Source organism: Hippoglossus hippoglossus, chromosome 3 (genome assembly GCF_009819705.1).
Source record: "Hippoglossus hippoglossus isolate fHipHip1 chromosome 3, fHipHip1.pri, whole genome shotgun sequence".
NCBI lineage: Eukaryota > Metazoa > Chordata > Actinopteri > Pleuronectiformes > Pleuronectidae > Hippoglossus > Hippoglossus hippoglossus.
In genome coordinates this window covers 11,644,991-11,660,830 of record NC_047153.1, presented here as the reverse complement: position 1 = coordinate 11,660,830, position 15,840 = coordinate 11,644,991, and the positions used below count along the sequence as shown (strand labels likewise).

General features: G+C 41.4%; 1 protein-coding gene across 6 annotated transcripts in view; it reads left to right on the top strand.

Moving 5' to 3' along the window:
- The window catches only part of mybpc3 (myosin binding protein C3), a 28,856-nt gene extending 17,177 nt beyond the window's left edge, over positions 1 to 11,679 (top strand). For 4 of the 6 annotated variants that reach the window (XM_034572631.1, XM_034572624.1, XM_034572616.1 and 1 more), the window contains 13 exons: positions 288 to 359; positions 1,272 to 1,431; positions 1,959 to 2,063; positions 2,150 to 2,338; positions 6,206 to 6,340; positions 6,804 to 6,971; positions 7,252 to 7,340; positions 7,774 to 7,969; positions 8,108 to 8,247; positions 9,762 to 9,921; positions 10,042 to 10,178; positions 10,340 to 10,526; positions 11,241 to 11,679. In XM_034572631.1, the coding sequence (XP_034428522.1) occupies positions 288 to 359; positions 1,272 to 1,431; positions 1,959 to 2,063; positions 2,150 to 2,338; positions 6,206 to 6,340; positions 6,804 to 6,971; positions 7,252 to 7,340; positions 7,774 to 7,969; positions 8,108 to 8,247; positions 9,762 to 9,921; positions 10,042 to 10,178; positions 10,340 to 10,526; positions 11,241 to 11,278 (1,776 nt within the window). In that variant the 3' untranslated portion in view covers positions 11,279 to 11,679. The remainder of the gene's footprint in view (positions 1 to 287; positions 360 to 1,271; positions 1,432 to 1,958; positions 2,064 to 2,149; positions 2,339 to 6,205; positions 6,341 to 6,803; positions 6,972 to 7,251; positions 7,341 to 7,773; positions 7,970 to 8,107; positions 8,248 to 9,761; positions 9,922 to 10,041; positions 10,179 to 10,339; positions 10,527 to 11,240) is intronic. The other 2 variants (XM_034572658.1, XM_034572643.1) reach the window with 1 other exon arrangement.
- The last annotated feature ends 4,161 nt before the right edge of the window (positions 11,680 to 15,840 follow it).

Sequence of the window (15,840 nt, the reverse complement as noted above, 5' to 3'; positions counted from 1 at the left end):
AGGTAAGGTGTGAAATTTCTGAATGAGCAACGCCTCATTCAAAAATACAGCTTTACTAATGCTGAAATAATTCAGACAAATGCTGGCAAAAATGTAAACAAATGCAAAAGAGGCCAAATACAAAGCTGCTTTATGGACCATCTATGCTTAGTTTTGTAGATAATGCTCCTAACAGCTCAATTCAATGATGCCTACTTGCTTACTGATCTTACAGATGAGGAGAACGAGAGGTTTCAGGGCCTCTCGCTTCTCTTTGGCTTTTACCGCTTTGCTCTGCTCAAACGTAGGCTAGTTCTGTAAAACCTGATGGAGGAGAGAAAGGACGGTCAGCAACCTCTTGGACCGTGAAGGATGGTGAAGTAAGTGTGCATGTGTACATGCCTGTGTGTATGGATCTTGTCTTGCTTGCATTGCAGTCGGGTGTGTCAGCTTTTTACCACGTGTGCCCTTACAGACACAAATAATGAAATAGGCTCACCTAGAGTCTAGCCAACCTTGTGTAAACTTGTTATTGTTTCACCACTTGAGTTTTGAAATTGAAAGATAATGCATGCAGCCGCCATCAAAATACGAAATAATTGTTGTTACTACCATTTGATTTACAACCCTGGAGAAACACGGGCTGCAGCAGCAACAGCAAAGACAAAGAGATGAAAAGTAGTTTCTCTGGTGCAAAAAAATCCTGCATGCGTGTTACCCAGCATGTCAGTGAGGTAAGAGCATGTCTCAAATCTTCCTTCAGACATAAAGCAAAGGAAACTGGGCAGTAAGTATTTTCTATGGTAATTTTATAAAAAGAAATAATAAACTAACCCTAACTTTTTGAGTAAAGTACTATATCCAGAAGTCAAACAGACTAACTTTACTGTTAGAATGTCACCTGGCTGTCATTTGGACAGTAGAGAAAAGGTCTGTTATTTTCCACAGTGTGAAAGTGTTTTTTTACTGTCAGAGTCAGTAACAGATTGAGTGGACCTTGAGTTAAGGTTTCTCTTTGGACAAACTACTGTAGGTAAGTTTTGGGGACATCTGGAGTCGGTTGTTCAAATCAACATGTGTTGTTGGCTTTGAAAAGCATGATTTACCCAAATGCTTTGAGAAACGTACCTATTGCAAAGTGTTATGTTTATCATGTCTCCAAACGTGGCATGTCGTTAACTTGCCTCAACCACATCTACTGTACCACCATCACAGGATCCGGATGGAGAGTCGCCAGTAGATTCTCTGCTCAGGCACAATCCAGTAACTCTGCTCTGGTTCCCGTTGTGTAGATCCTCACAGAGGGAGACAGCAGGGTCCATGTTGATACCACCAAGGGCCACTGTGTCTTCACCATCGAGGGGGCTGAGAGGCAGGACGAGGGCATCTACTCTGTTGTGGTCCGAAACCCTGCAGGGGAGGACACTGCAGATATCAACGTGAAAGTTGTTGGTAAGAAACAACTCCGACTGTAATTAATGAGAAGGGTTGGTTTTAATTGAACTAGACATAAGCCTTAACACTGTCACTGTTACCAACATAGACTGTATATAAAGATGGAATACTGACACATGTAAATTGTCCTTGGGTGTCTTAAAAGGCACTATATAAATTCAAGTTATTGTTATTATTATTTTTATTATTAAACCATTTTTCAGATAAATGTATTCGATGTGGACTTTTTAGTTTGTCCATGTGCCATCCACTAACATGGAGGAAGCAGGTTTATAACCTATACTACAGCCGGCCACTAGGAGGCCATCAAGATGATTTGGCTTCACTTTTGAGGGACCATCATGTCTTCCATCTTTATTTACAGTCTATAGTTTCCACACACACAAAGAAGGAATCTAGTTCATAAACTCATGACATGTAATCATGAAGCTTAAAAATATTGAATGTCAAATGGTTTTCATTTCTTAAAAAAGCTCTGTAACTCGTTCTGTCCAATCATCATATGAGGAATGTTTTCCCTCCAGATGTTCCAGATCCTCCCCAGGCTCCCAGAATCCTCAGCGTGGGGGAGGACTCGTGTGTCGTCCAGTGGGATCCCCCTTCTTTTGACGGCGGACAGCCAATCATTGGTAAAGAAAACATAGTGAAATCATTCTGTTATTCCTCAGGTTTGTTATTCCAAACAAGTTCATGACGATTCCATTTCATCTCTCAGGCTACGTGCTGGAGAGAAAGAAGACGAAGGGCTACAGGTGGATGAGGCTGAACTTTGACCCGTTCTCTGAAACCACCTATGAAGCCAAGAGGATGATTGAAGGAGTGCCGTATGAGATGCGAGTGTATGCCGTCAACAGCATCGGCATGTCTCGTCACAGTCAGGCCTCACAGCCCTTTGTGCCAGTCGGTGAGTTTTGTTCCACATGTTGTCAATGATTTCACACATTTACTCGATTTTCAGTGCACATTCAGTGATAAGAGATTATTAAACATTAGTGTATTGTTGAAATTATGAGATCATACATTAATTACTTTCCCAAATTGAAAAAAAAATAATCTGTATTGTACACTTGATTGTTGGATCGTCTGCATGAACGCTGGTAGACCTGGTGACAAAGTGTATGTGTGTGACGTTTCACCGCTCTGGGGTTGTTCCGTCTCTGGTTTGGTCAGTCTAAGGTTTCTCTGGGGTCATGGGGCCTGGTTAACTTGTGGTCATGACATGAGTTATGTTTGCTGTATATTTGTTGTAATACAAGATTACAAGATGAGGGTTCGCGTCCACGACGGAGCGTAAATCTGCCTTAAGAAGCGATAGCAGCCTGTGTGGGGAGTAAAGTGACTGTGTAGCCAATCAGAGCTGATGTTTGTTCACAAAAATATAGGTTGCACATACGTTGCATGATCCACAGGTCATTCCTGAGTAATATCGGTCATGAGGGTTGTGTGTCTGTGTTACATCATCGATGGGGACAGACTTCAAATTTGGTACAAACATTCTTTTGGCCACAAAGAGGAAGTGATAAGATTTGGTCAAGGTTTGGTCAAAGGTCAAGGTTGCTGTGACCTAACAAATCCTTTTTTTCACCACATGAACATTTTAACTTAAGAATACCTGGAAAATGTGCCACACATCAGGCCCCAGTAAATATACAATAATACCTCGATAAGCTGACATTTGGCCGTTATAATAAGACCGAACATACAAATGAGAACAGAGTTGAATTGGATTGCCCTGTCTCTTCATTTTAATTGAATAGCAAACTTCTTGGAAATATGTGCCATGATCCAGAGGTCTGGAACCAGGCTCGTACCAATATACTCTGTGTAACAGTATCCTACAAGGCAGGGGCTCAGCTTCGGATTATCCCTTTGTCTATCACTGATTTCTAACAACCATATCATCCTCCACTTGTTGATTTAAGAGAGAACATCATTGTATCCAGATGGCCAATTGCTTGTAAGACAAGACAGCTGATTAGGAAACTATCCGTGGCATCCCTCTCCATAAATAATGGCTTGGAAGCGCTTGTCTCTGCTGGGATCAGCTGCTTAACACAGTGGGGTTCATGCTTCTGTGGGGGCTGCTGTAGAAAAATTGTATTGGCTACAGAAGAGAACAAAAGAGAGGGAGAGTGAATGATAGCATAGGTTAGAGGAAGGCATTTGTCAGAAGAGGAGGACACATACAACCACCAGCTTGAATCAGCAGCAGGACTGCTTTACATGAGGAGAGAATGACAAAGCCTAAGCTTCCAAAGACAGCTGAGAAGAAACCAGTGGAGGCAGAAGTCAGGAAGTCTGAGACAGAGGCCCGAACACCTGAGGTTGATCAGGAACCAGAAGCCCCTGCAGAGGCAGCACACCGATTGGGAGAGGGAGCTCCACCTCTGTCAGAGGAGACCCCTGTGGAGCCTGAACCAGAGCTAGAGCTGCAACCTGTCCACAGTAGGCAATACTCACTTTGAGATGTTGGTTTATTGTGTAGATTTCAGAAATGGAAATGAGAATTGATTGTGTTTAATTGTGGGTTTGTAAATATGGTACAAAGCTTTTGAAATCGGACCAGCTGCTGCCGGCCGGCATCAACCCAGGACTTGCGCTACTTGAGGGTGAGACTTCTCATCAAGCGAGATGTGTCATGTTGCCAGACTCTTAGAAAAGACCCAGAAGAACAATTTGAGCCCTTAATTGATAAAACGTTTCGTAGACTGTCGCAGTTGCCCCATAAGATTACATAAGATGCCACCCCTGGACTTGAGACTGAGTTTTTGTGAGTACCATTCATTTAAACACCCACATTTATAAACACAGGGCCCAAGTTGCAAAATACCAGAATTCCCCTTTCAGCATGATTTGGTAATCACGTGGCTGATGTCGCAAGTTTCTTGTTTTCTTGTTTTTGCAAAGTGATTCACCTCTGCACTTTACACTTGTAGTCCAGGCTACCATTTTTAAACACTCCCTGCTGTGGCGACTTTCTATACACATGGAAACCCTTGACCTCTGACAGGTGCTCCCATCATATGCTTGCACTGTGTCGTTGCAGTGCCCTTGTCCTGTGCTATGACATCCTGGCCTTATTTACAACAACGCCACAACTAATATTCAGCACCTTTCACTCAGTCATCTTGTCAAAATGTTGTTGAAACAAGGTGGACTAAATATTACCTCGGTAATATATCTTTGTTGTCTTGGGAGGATTCTTCACTTGTATATTCACAGTGAGTAGTAGTGTGTATTATACAGGGACCACTGGGTTCTCAGCTGTTAAAACATAAATGTATCAAGCTGCTTGCTGGTTGAGGTTGCTGCTCCACACGTGCTTTAACCGTTCCATAATCTATCAGTATTCTATTTTACATTTACTCTGCTCTTATATAATTCAACCTGACCTCTACAGCTTGTAAATGAGACCACAGGTCCAAAAATCCCAAGGCTGAAAGTCTGTTATTATAATATTGAATCTTTCACTCCTTTTTTTATTTAGCTGCATAGAGCTTGTGTTCTATAAGCAATGCGTGGGACGTGGCTGATGAACCAAAGTCTTTTAAAGTGAACTTTAATCGTGTCATTTTATCCCTGGGGGACGTCGGCTCAGCAGGTCGGTCAGACGGCTCATCTTTCCCTGGGTGATAAAAGATACCACATACAGGCTTAGAGGCTAATCAACTGTAAGCCTGTGTGGCTTTCATTACTGATGACACAAATATCTAATAAAGAAATTCATGTGGGACCATCATAATCAAGTCTGTTTTTTAAATTGAGGACTAGCATTAACATAGTAAATAAATAGCATAAACATATTATACAATGGAGACATTTTTAAGTAGGCTCTCATTCATTTAGTGTTTGTGTTTGAATTGCTTACTTTTGTTGTCTGATTAAAGGGACATTGTACATTTAGGGGCAGAACGGTGGTACTTTGGTTAGCACTGTTGCCTCTCAGCAAGAAGGTTCCCCGTTTGAATCCTTCAACCAGGGTCCTTCTGTGTGGAGTATGCGGTTGCTTGTCTCTGTATGTTGGTCCTGTGATACGACTATCGTCCAATGTCAGCTGGGATTGTCTGCAGCTTCCTGCCTGACCCACAAAGTGGTATAGATAATGGATGGCTGTACTTTGAGGGTTTTCATGATCTCAAAACATTATTTCTGCTACATATGGAGCTTGAAACGCTGCTTGTACAAGGGCGGATGGATGTTTGTCTTATGACGCATGTGTGTGTATTTTTATGGTTGCAGCGTAGGACAAGAGCCCATTTGTGGGACAATAAAGTTTATCTTGAATCTTGAATGCACTTAAAGCTGAGCAAAAACTGAAAGGCATTAATAACAGATAAGTCACTGATAAGTTACAATCTCGTAAACCATAAGAATTATTTGCATATGGTGTATGAAACCTGTTCTTCAGGTACAGTAACTGCGTTGGTGATGCCACTGAAAGCATCACAGACTCAAATTACATGTCAGTAAATCTGCAAGCAACTTTATTTAAAGACCGTGTGTTGTCCTTCCATACACTCCACCCTCTTCTTTTGAGATTGGTTCATGAATTCATTGTATGTTTGAAATGAAACCATCAAGCGAACGACAAATGTTAAGTTGTAATTGGTGATGTTGATAGAAAATACGCCTTGTTTTCCGTTACAAAGCTTAGTGAAGGTTCTTGTTCCTTTAATTTGTGAATTCCTGATCAGGTTCATCTATTTTATCAGTAATCAATCCTGAGATGATTGCACTAATGCACTAAAAGCTAATCTTTCTGCCTTCTCAGCCCCCACGAGTGAGCCCATCGGACTGTGTGTCGACGACATCAGTGACACTTCCATCTCGCTGAAGTGGCGCCAGCCTGAGAGGATCGGCTCGGCTGAACTCGAGGGTTATGGGATTGAGTACTGCAAGGAGGGCAGTAAGTGCTAGAGCCAACCCCTGCTATTGATAAGAAAGTATTTTATCTACAGGATACATCATCTAAGTTCCGGTTTAGCAAACAGTTACACACTGATGTGCAGCAATGGATCTCTCTTCCAAACAGCCAGAAAAATCCATTATTGTTTGAATTGATAATGATTTGTGATGTTTTATTGTCACTTAACGTGAATAGAAGGAAAGAACGAACAAAGCGAACAAAAAGTGTACGAAAGCAAAAGCCTAACAACAACAGTGCAATCTTTGAAGAAATGTAGTTTTTCATGATTCTTTTAACATGTTAGTTTAGATCATTAGACATTTTGTTTCAGTTACCAACCTTTACCATAGCGATAAACATCTAATTACAACATAGAGGCTCAATTGAACTTCTATTTGTACCTCTAACGTTTGGTCCATAGTAACATTTGCCTTCGAGTGAACCATGTGTGTTGTGCTCACAGCTGATGAGTGGATACCAGCCATGGAGGGTCTGACTGACCGGACATCACTGGTCGTCAGGGGTCTCACCACCGGGGACAGGCTGCAGTTCCGTGTTCGAGCCTTCAACATGGCGGGACCCAGCGGTGCCTCCACCCTGGCTCAACCCATCACCATCAGGGAGATAATGCGTGAGTAGATAGTGGATTCATGATGCTTGACAACTGTTGTTTTAGGGCTGCATTCAACATTACAGCTGTTAGATATTCTATGTATCTCTCATGTTCATTTGTATGTTGGAGTAATGATAAAACAATAAATAGACAGAATTTAACACATATGACACGCAAGCATCACATAGTCAAACCTGTATTTAAAGGAATCCCTGAACTTCTCTCACTTCATCCATCTTCGTTTGTTTGACTCTTTTCCAGTTCAAGACTTTGTGTTTTCTGTTTTCTACTTCCACAGAGCGCCCAAAAATTTGGCTTCCCAGAAATCTCCGCCAGACTCTCATCAAGATAGTTGGAGACACAGTCAACATTATGATTCCATTCCAGGTGGAGTAAACATTACAAATAATAAAATAAAATAAAAATTCAAACTGGCATTGGACTGCAGTGTTAAGGTAGAAATACTCAGCCATGACACTGACTGGTTACCTTGTTCAAAATATCTATTTGTTCATATAAAAGACACAAGGGGGACATGTTACATCTACAAACAGGTAAATAATACAAGGGGTATGGGGCCTTTTAACTGTTAGTGATCACCGTCCAAGTGTGTCTTATATTCCTTCAATGCACCCAGCCCAAGTTGGAACTATGAAAAGTATATAGACACCTTAAGTTTGTAATAGATCATTATTGTAGTAACAACATACAGTCACGTGTATTTTGTTTAAAGATTGACTTTCTCCATCTGTCATTTGTAAACTGACACAAATGCGTTTTGAAGGCAAACTGTTGTTTTGTGATTTGTGTGGTCGTGCAGGGGAAGCCCAGGCCTAAGGTGACATGGAGCAAAGACGGGGAGCCTCTAGACGCCACATTCGCTAGTGTGAGGAACAGCGACCTAGACACGATCCTCTTCATCCGCAAGACGGAGAGAAAACACTCGGGGAAGTATGAGCTCCACGTGCAGATTGAAAACGTGGAAGACACAGCAAGTATCAATCTGCAGATTGTCGGTAAGCAGGAGTGAACATGTGGAGAGCTGACTGTGGGTGTTAACAGGAGTAAATACAGCCCCTGTGGTAACTGTAGCAGCACTTGTGACCTGCTCACGTACGGTGGAGCAGAATTCATTCAGCCTCTCTCCTCTGCAGATCTGCCCGGGCCTCCTGAGGCTCTGAAGATCATGGATATCTGGGGCTTCAATGTGGCGCTCGAGTGGAAACCGCCCAAAGACGACGGTAACTGTGAAATCATTGGCTACCATGTTCAGAAAGCTGAGAAGAAAACCATGGTGAGGCTCGACAACACTCACATCTGTTTTTATTTCACCATACTCTCCATGTTCCGTGTCCTCTGATCTACTCGTCTCAGTCATACATGCCTACGGTTCCATTTATACTAAAATGGGGGGCCGTGTTTTTCTGGCATTTAACGCATGCGTACCTAATCCCACTTTCGATTTCATTCTAGTCAGTGGATATATTGTATCTGGAATTGGAAAGTTGATGTGTACATTCAGCTGGGTCTGCACGTGGACGTCAAATAGGGGTTCGTGCCTACCCTGGCTGACATGGGTGAAAACAACATTTACGTTACGAGGGCCATAGCAGACAGATGTGAAAACTATGAATTCACCTACACTGATCTCAAGTCAAGTCTGGGTTACAGACTTGACTTGAGATGTCTCCTCAGAGGAAGGCAGTGGCCACCATGTTGTTATAGCTCCTTCAGTTTTACTTCTGACAGACACCAACTGAGCGAACCTGTTCTGTTAACACACGAGTGAAGGTGAACATGTGGGAGGATGAATGCTGCATAGACACCGAGGGATATTTTAGCCTCTCTTGTGGCTCATCCACTGTAATCAGCCATTGCTGAGCACACAGTCTCCTTTGTGGAGCAGGAGTGATACTTTATGGGCTTGTTGGCAAGAGCTCCAGCTGTCACCAACCTCTACCGCGAGCTGCCAGGAACAACGGCGAGCAGGAATGTCCTAATCTTATCCTCGCAGCCTTGACCCGGTCTGGATCGTCTGTGCAGTGACGCAGGGACCATTGTTCTCCCGCCCGGCTCGGCGCACGGTTCATGTTTCACTGTACTCATTATTAGATCAAATTAATTTCATCTGCATCTCTTTATAGCGACCCTGGGGATGTTGATCATCATGTTACCAATAACAACGTGCACCGTGTACCTGTTTCAGAGATGAAAGTGCTGAGGGCACATGTACTTTAAAACCACCAATATCCTGTTTCATTGTTTCATCCTAAATTAATAAATAAGTAAAAAGTCCTGTAGTTCCAGGTAGATTATTAAGCTATTTGTAAATTAAATCAACAGGTGATTAGTGTAGGGTGCAGTTAATATAATTCATTCAATTTAGATTGTGTCATTTCATTTGGGTATAAATTGTTGTATGAGTTGATTTAACACGTGCAAACAAAGGAAATCTAATAGAATTAACCATCATATTAGTAGTCATTATATCCATCCATTAGCTACATACCACTTATGGGAGCTGGAGCCAATCCCAGCTGACATTGGGCGAGAGGTGGGGTACATCCTGGACAGGCTGCGTCACAGGGCCGAAAAACAGACAAACAACTACTCACGCTTACTTTTACATCTATGTGCAATTAACCAATAGCTGCATGTGTTTGAACTGTGGGAGGAAGCGGGAAATCGTGGGGAAAGTGCTGACGGTGTGAAAAGGACCTGATGTAAATGTAAAGCAGATCCTGTGCAACATAAAACAAATACAGTATATAAACTGAATCAGATCATTTTTTCCTTATTCCTATGAAGGAGTGGTTTACGGTCTACGATCAGTACCGGCGAACCAACTGCATCGCGTCTGACCTCATCATGGGGAATGAGTACGTCTTCCGCGTCTCTGCCATCAACCTGGTGGGCCTCAGCCCCGAGGCCTGCAACACCAAAGACAGCGCTTACATCCAGAAAACAGGTGGGATCTGACTGCACGCATAATAATATATAAGCAGTTACTGCTCTCATTTTACGTCATGCAGAATTAGTCTTTATATTCTATGTGAAATCGGAGTGGTCGTCATAAATGCCTCCTCAGGTATCGAGTACAAGCCGCCCAGCTACAAGGACCCCGACTTCACAGAGGCTCCCAAGTTCACGCATCCTTTAGTGAACCGTTCTGTCATTTCGGGATACAACGCGACGCTCAGCTGCTCAGTCAGAGGCATACCAAAGGTCAGGGGTCATTACAACTGACATCTCTACACACACACACGTCTTTTAGATCAGTGACATAGTATCTAGATCAATTTAGAGATTAGGGTTGTCACTGAACCTCTGATAAATAATCTGTGGCGTGGCATCATCTGTTATATTTTCTTTATCTACCTCATTAGCCCAAAGTGACCTGGTACAAAAACAAGATGGACATCACAAATGAAGCCAAGTACCGAATGCTCAGTAAGCAAGGCATCCTGACACTGGAGATACGTAAGCCCTGTACCTTCGACGGGGGGGTGTATACGTGCAAAGCAGTGAACGACAGCGGCGAGGACACGGTGGAGTGTAAACTGGAGGTTCGCCGTAAGTATCAGTCTGAGTTTAACGCATTGGTCCTTTTTTTTGTGACCCACTTAGACCCCGCAGCCTTTCTCTCGTCTTCACCCGTTAAAAATAATAAAACATCAAAGCTTTGGTGTAAACGTAAGAATATGAAGTAAAACTGACATTTAATAAAGTCATACTATTACAAGAATTAGTCATAATTTTAGGCTATGTGTTATTTTAGAGGGGGAATATCAGAGGGTAATTCTGTCGCCTGTGTTAAAATGAGGAATGTGGAGCATCTTGTTTAGTTACACTTTAGCATAACTATAAAATACAGGAATACTTCATCTTTTGGCTCATCAGCAGCACACAAAGGCATCATATTTATCAGGAAAAGATGGATGACTGTAATGCTATTGTTGGTTTTGTACAAACTCAAGAAAGAATGAGATTGGTTCAGGATTTTGGATCCAGAAGTGGAACTCCGAGCGTGTGTTCTCCTTACTGCCATTCCTGTAAAGATCAATGTGTGTTTCTAATTTTCTGAAAAATAGGAACCACGCATCTGTCTGACATAACCACATCAACTCAAAACTGATGATATAGTACATTGATGATGAGTTCACACCTTGTTTCCACTGCTTCCGTGAACAAAACAAATCTAAATAGTTTATGGGTTAAAAAGAACATTACAGTTTAACTTTGAGCAATTCATTCATCACTGCCTCCGTATATGTTCCTGCCTTGCAGCTCAAATTGCTAGAGAAGAAAAGAAAGCTGAACAGTAAAGAGGCCCCAGCTGCCGACTGAGGAGAAGGTCGATCTGTTTCCAGCGAGCTGACTCTTGAACGTCGTCTGTTTTGTGTCATGAGAAACTTTTCACCTGCATCTTCATCCGTTTGTGTTTGCACCACATCCCCAATCTCCAACCAGCCTTCATCAAGTCATCCTCACTGTTATGTTCACATCATATGAACCACTGACTGGGCTCATGGTGAAAGTACTTATGTATTATTTAAAAAAATAATTAATGGTTTGTCACTATTTCTCTGTTATTTCAAAAACTAGATTGAATAAATACTGTGTAGAAATATGGATAATAGACAACGGCAATGTTAATGATTTGTCAACCCTTGGATAATGTGTGTGTGATTGATTGGTGTGCATGTAAAAAGTTTCAAAAACAAAATACAGAGATTTCATTCAGTCACGTGTACAGTAGTGGTGTTATGTCCCAGTGTTTCAGTACTTGTGCACGCTGCAGCTCCTGAAACTGCCATCACAATCACAGCAGCAGCAAACGGTCAAAAGGAAGATTTAGAGAGCATGCCGCCAATAGTCAGAGGTCCAGTGGTGTGGACGAGAGTTGTCGAGGGCTTAGTTTTATTGTAACAAAGCCTCAGTAAAGTTAGCGGTGTGAGGCATGCGACTAATGTGCACGCCGCGCAGGGATGTGGGTGAATGGTTGGAATAGGTGGGATGTCTTAGTGAAGTAGAACACATGGCGGCGCTTGTCGAGCGGGGGCTGCAGGAACATCACTCAACACTTTCTCCTTTGATGCCTTGGATGTAAATATTTCCTGTGCCCTCCCCCTCGGCGTACAGCTGCAACACATCCAGCGAGCCTTGTACCCGTCACTGCGTCTCTGTTAACACACATGACCCACGTCTCGCAGCGCCGCCGCCTGTGCCAGATGTTTTGACATGAGACGTCACCGGAATCCACAAATTTAAAATGAAACGTCTACATGGTTCAAAGCTAAACAGGACTCATCGAATTTCATGTCCGATTCCTTCTATAATCCCAGAGGTTGGTTCTCTCACTCATCACCGAGTCACAGCTCATGTACGTGAGTGAAGGCAGCAGCAGGGGAAGCAACTCCACTGAGTGACGCTGAATGGTCTCACATATGTCAACAGGCTCTGAATTTCACGGCCGAAAATAATGTTGCAAGGCCACGTTCAGTTGAGAACAGTTCAACAAGCGTAAGAGCAGCGACGCTAGCAGCATTGTGAGTCTAAAAACAGAGCTGCTTCAGGCTAAATGCTAACATTAGCATTGGCGGAGGAAGAAGTCAGATCTTTTACTTAAGTAAACGGAACAACAGCACAGTGGACAAATCAGATTGAAGATGGACGACACGACAGCTCCCCAAAAGTGAAGCCAAAGCCGACACACCCAGTTTGCCTCCATGTTAATGTATGTGATGTGGCCTAAAACAAAAAGGTTAAAGTACAATAACATTTTCCTCAAAGACTAGTTTCTGTAATTTTAGCATGTTCTTATCACACTGATCTTTGTTCATCTTTATCCCTGTGTTCATTTCTGTAAAACGTCTTGTTTAAATTAGTTAATTATTGCTATAATAACGGGGTAAAACCTAATTGACAGCTGAGACTGGCTCTAGTCGGTCAGGCGCGTGTATCAGTGGGACCTCGATGCTGTGGCTTCATGTCCTGGTCACTACGTGGCAGCAGTACTGGCTCCAAATGCACAAGATGGCAGTGTTTGTATCCCAGATATATTGGCTTCATTTTTTTCAAGTGGGAGGAGGTGGAGATGTGTTGACGATGTTTATACACAAGTCTATGGTACAATATACTTAGACTAATACTTCAAGCCATGCAGCCAAATGTTATTTAAAGTACTCCCTCTGCAGAATGACCCATTTCAGAATAATATTCATTAGAATTAGTCACATAATTCACATAATTAATAAATGCAAATGTTAAAATTGCTTCAAATAAGCACGATTTAGTTGTTGGTCACAATTTCCACGAATATTCCGGATAACTAAGTTAATTGGCTATTTGATGGTATAAAAATGTGGTGAAATCATAACTGACAGCTGGGACTGACTTGTAATTGGTCGAGTTCGTATATCAGCAGGACATCGATACTGTGGCTCCACTTCACCATCGCTAGACTCCAAATGACATCAAAACCAAAAGAAAGATATTTTAGCTTTATTTTTAATAATAATTTTAGTTTTACAATGTATCTGATGAAGACGAAGGTCAGGTCTTTGTTGCAATCTGAACAAAAAGGAGAAAAAATATGATTGTATTTGTCCAATTTTATTCATACACATTGTAGAATTATTTGGCTACTTGAACAGAAAATAACAACTTGGGGAGACAAATAAAATTTAATTTGAATTGAAATTAAGAGATATTTTTTTCATAAGCTGTATTACTCTGCAGGTTTGTGTCTATAAAAGGTAAAAACAGAAAAACAATTCATAGTCTATATTTTGATTTAAAAAATAAAATCACAGCTTATAGTACATAGATTCCTCCCACAATTTGCTCTTAAACTAAAATGATGATGTACAACCATGTGTCAACATAAAACTGAGAATGCAAACAAAGAGCAACAACAAATGAAAATAGACTATTCTCTTACAAAGCACTGCTGGTAGCCACTACAGTCGAGGAGGTAGCTTCCTTAGTTAGCATCCCATTCTTGATTACTAGTTATCTTTTCAAATAATTTACATACAAATACAAAAAAAAAGAGAAACCAATAACCAAACTAATAAAATATTTGACATGTCTGATGTCCCATCTGCTGAAAATGTACAAACAATCAACGGACATTTTGGTTGGTGCAAGAATTTACACCCAGTCGAGACCACGTGAAAACAGAAAATAAAAACCAGAGAGATGACGATTAACCGGTGCATCATCAGGGCTTGAATGACATGTCAGTGGAGGATAACGTTTCCCTACATTGCCCAAATTCCTGAGCGCTCACATGACGTGCGCTTGTGGATACACGCTCCGAGGGCGTATCCACCTTAATGTGAACAGTCACGCTCCGGCACACCACACATCAGTCGATCCCTCGTCACTCACAGTATCGCCCAGGGCGAAAGGGATCTAGGTTTCTATGCTTTACAGCTTCTGATGACCTGTTCGATCAAACTGGACGATAAAGAATTAAATAGTGATGCAGCAAGTTTCAGAGTCATTCACCGGTAATGTAGCTGGATTTCAAACAAAATGGAGAGTTTTCTATAAAGGCCTTGTTTTCCTAACTTTTTCCATCATGCCCATTTGTTCTGGTCAAAATGTAGCTATATACAAACACAGAGAAATTATCAATCGGCAAAATCACTGTAGATACTTGTCTTTAAAAGGTCTGTGGTTGAATAAGCATTTTGATAACAGCCCATTTCTAACTTTTGAGCACTGCTTCTACACTTGTTGACTCAGCTGGCTGGAAGGCTCGCATGTTGCTCCAGGCTGAGGAGTGGGAATACATTCGGATCACACTGTTTGTTGGTTTGTAAGCAGGATTACACAAAAGAATGGATTTCTAGGAAACTCGGTGGAGGGATGCGATTTAGAAGAATCTGTTTAATCCTTTTGTGGATCCAGGAATTCTTTTGTCAATTTCTTTTACATTGCGAAATCTGAAGTTTTTTGACATTTTTCCCAGGGACTAATTCGTAGATCGTGATGGGTAATGTTTAGCGAATTGGGTGAAACTTGGTGCAGTTTGATTGAATTTAAAAAGGGGCTGTTGGGCTTTGGTGGAGGTTTTACCATTATGGTACTTTAAATGGGTTTTAAATCAACCAATCACTCATCTCATGAGAATGTTTTTGAATTTCCTGCTTGTTTGCCAAGAAGATTTTTCAATTTATGGGGTAAAAGTAAACTACGGTTAATGTCTTTTGGGATATTTGGCAAATATTCTCTTTTCATTAACAGAGTTAGACATGAAAAGCAATACTTGGACACTTAGCTTAGCATAGAGCTTGGAAGCAGCTAGCATTTGTCCCTCTGAAGGAAATGTCATCCACTTACCACCATATCTACAGCTCATTATTTATCATGCTATATCTTGTTTGTTTAATCCTTTGGTTTTTTTAAGCTATTCAGCGCAGCATCAAGCCAACAATTATTGTGTCAGCCAAAATGAATCTGAACATTAGATAACAGCAGAACGCACTTAAGTGCTACTATACTTAGAATTATTTATGGGCTTTTGTGCAGTTTAAGATAAAAAGAAAAGTTTTGATCCAATTCAAAGAGGTTGATAGAAAACACTCAGGAATAAGGCTGAGATTTAAAATATCAGGAATAACCTTTGAGACAAAAAAAAAAAATGTATGACCTAACCCTGTTTGCATATTTTTTCATTTTGTGAACAATTTAAAAAAAGAGGTGCTTCTCTTTTGGCAAATGCTATGTTTCTATTGTATATTCATCATTCAAAAGGCAGCCTTTTAAACACCTGAAATCGTCTCCACCCAGAAGCCCCTGCTGCTCACACAATAAATAACATCTTTCAAAACCACCGAGCATGGTTGTTGCTTAAACAGTGATATCTGCTACTTTC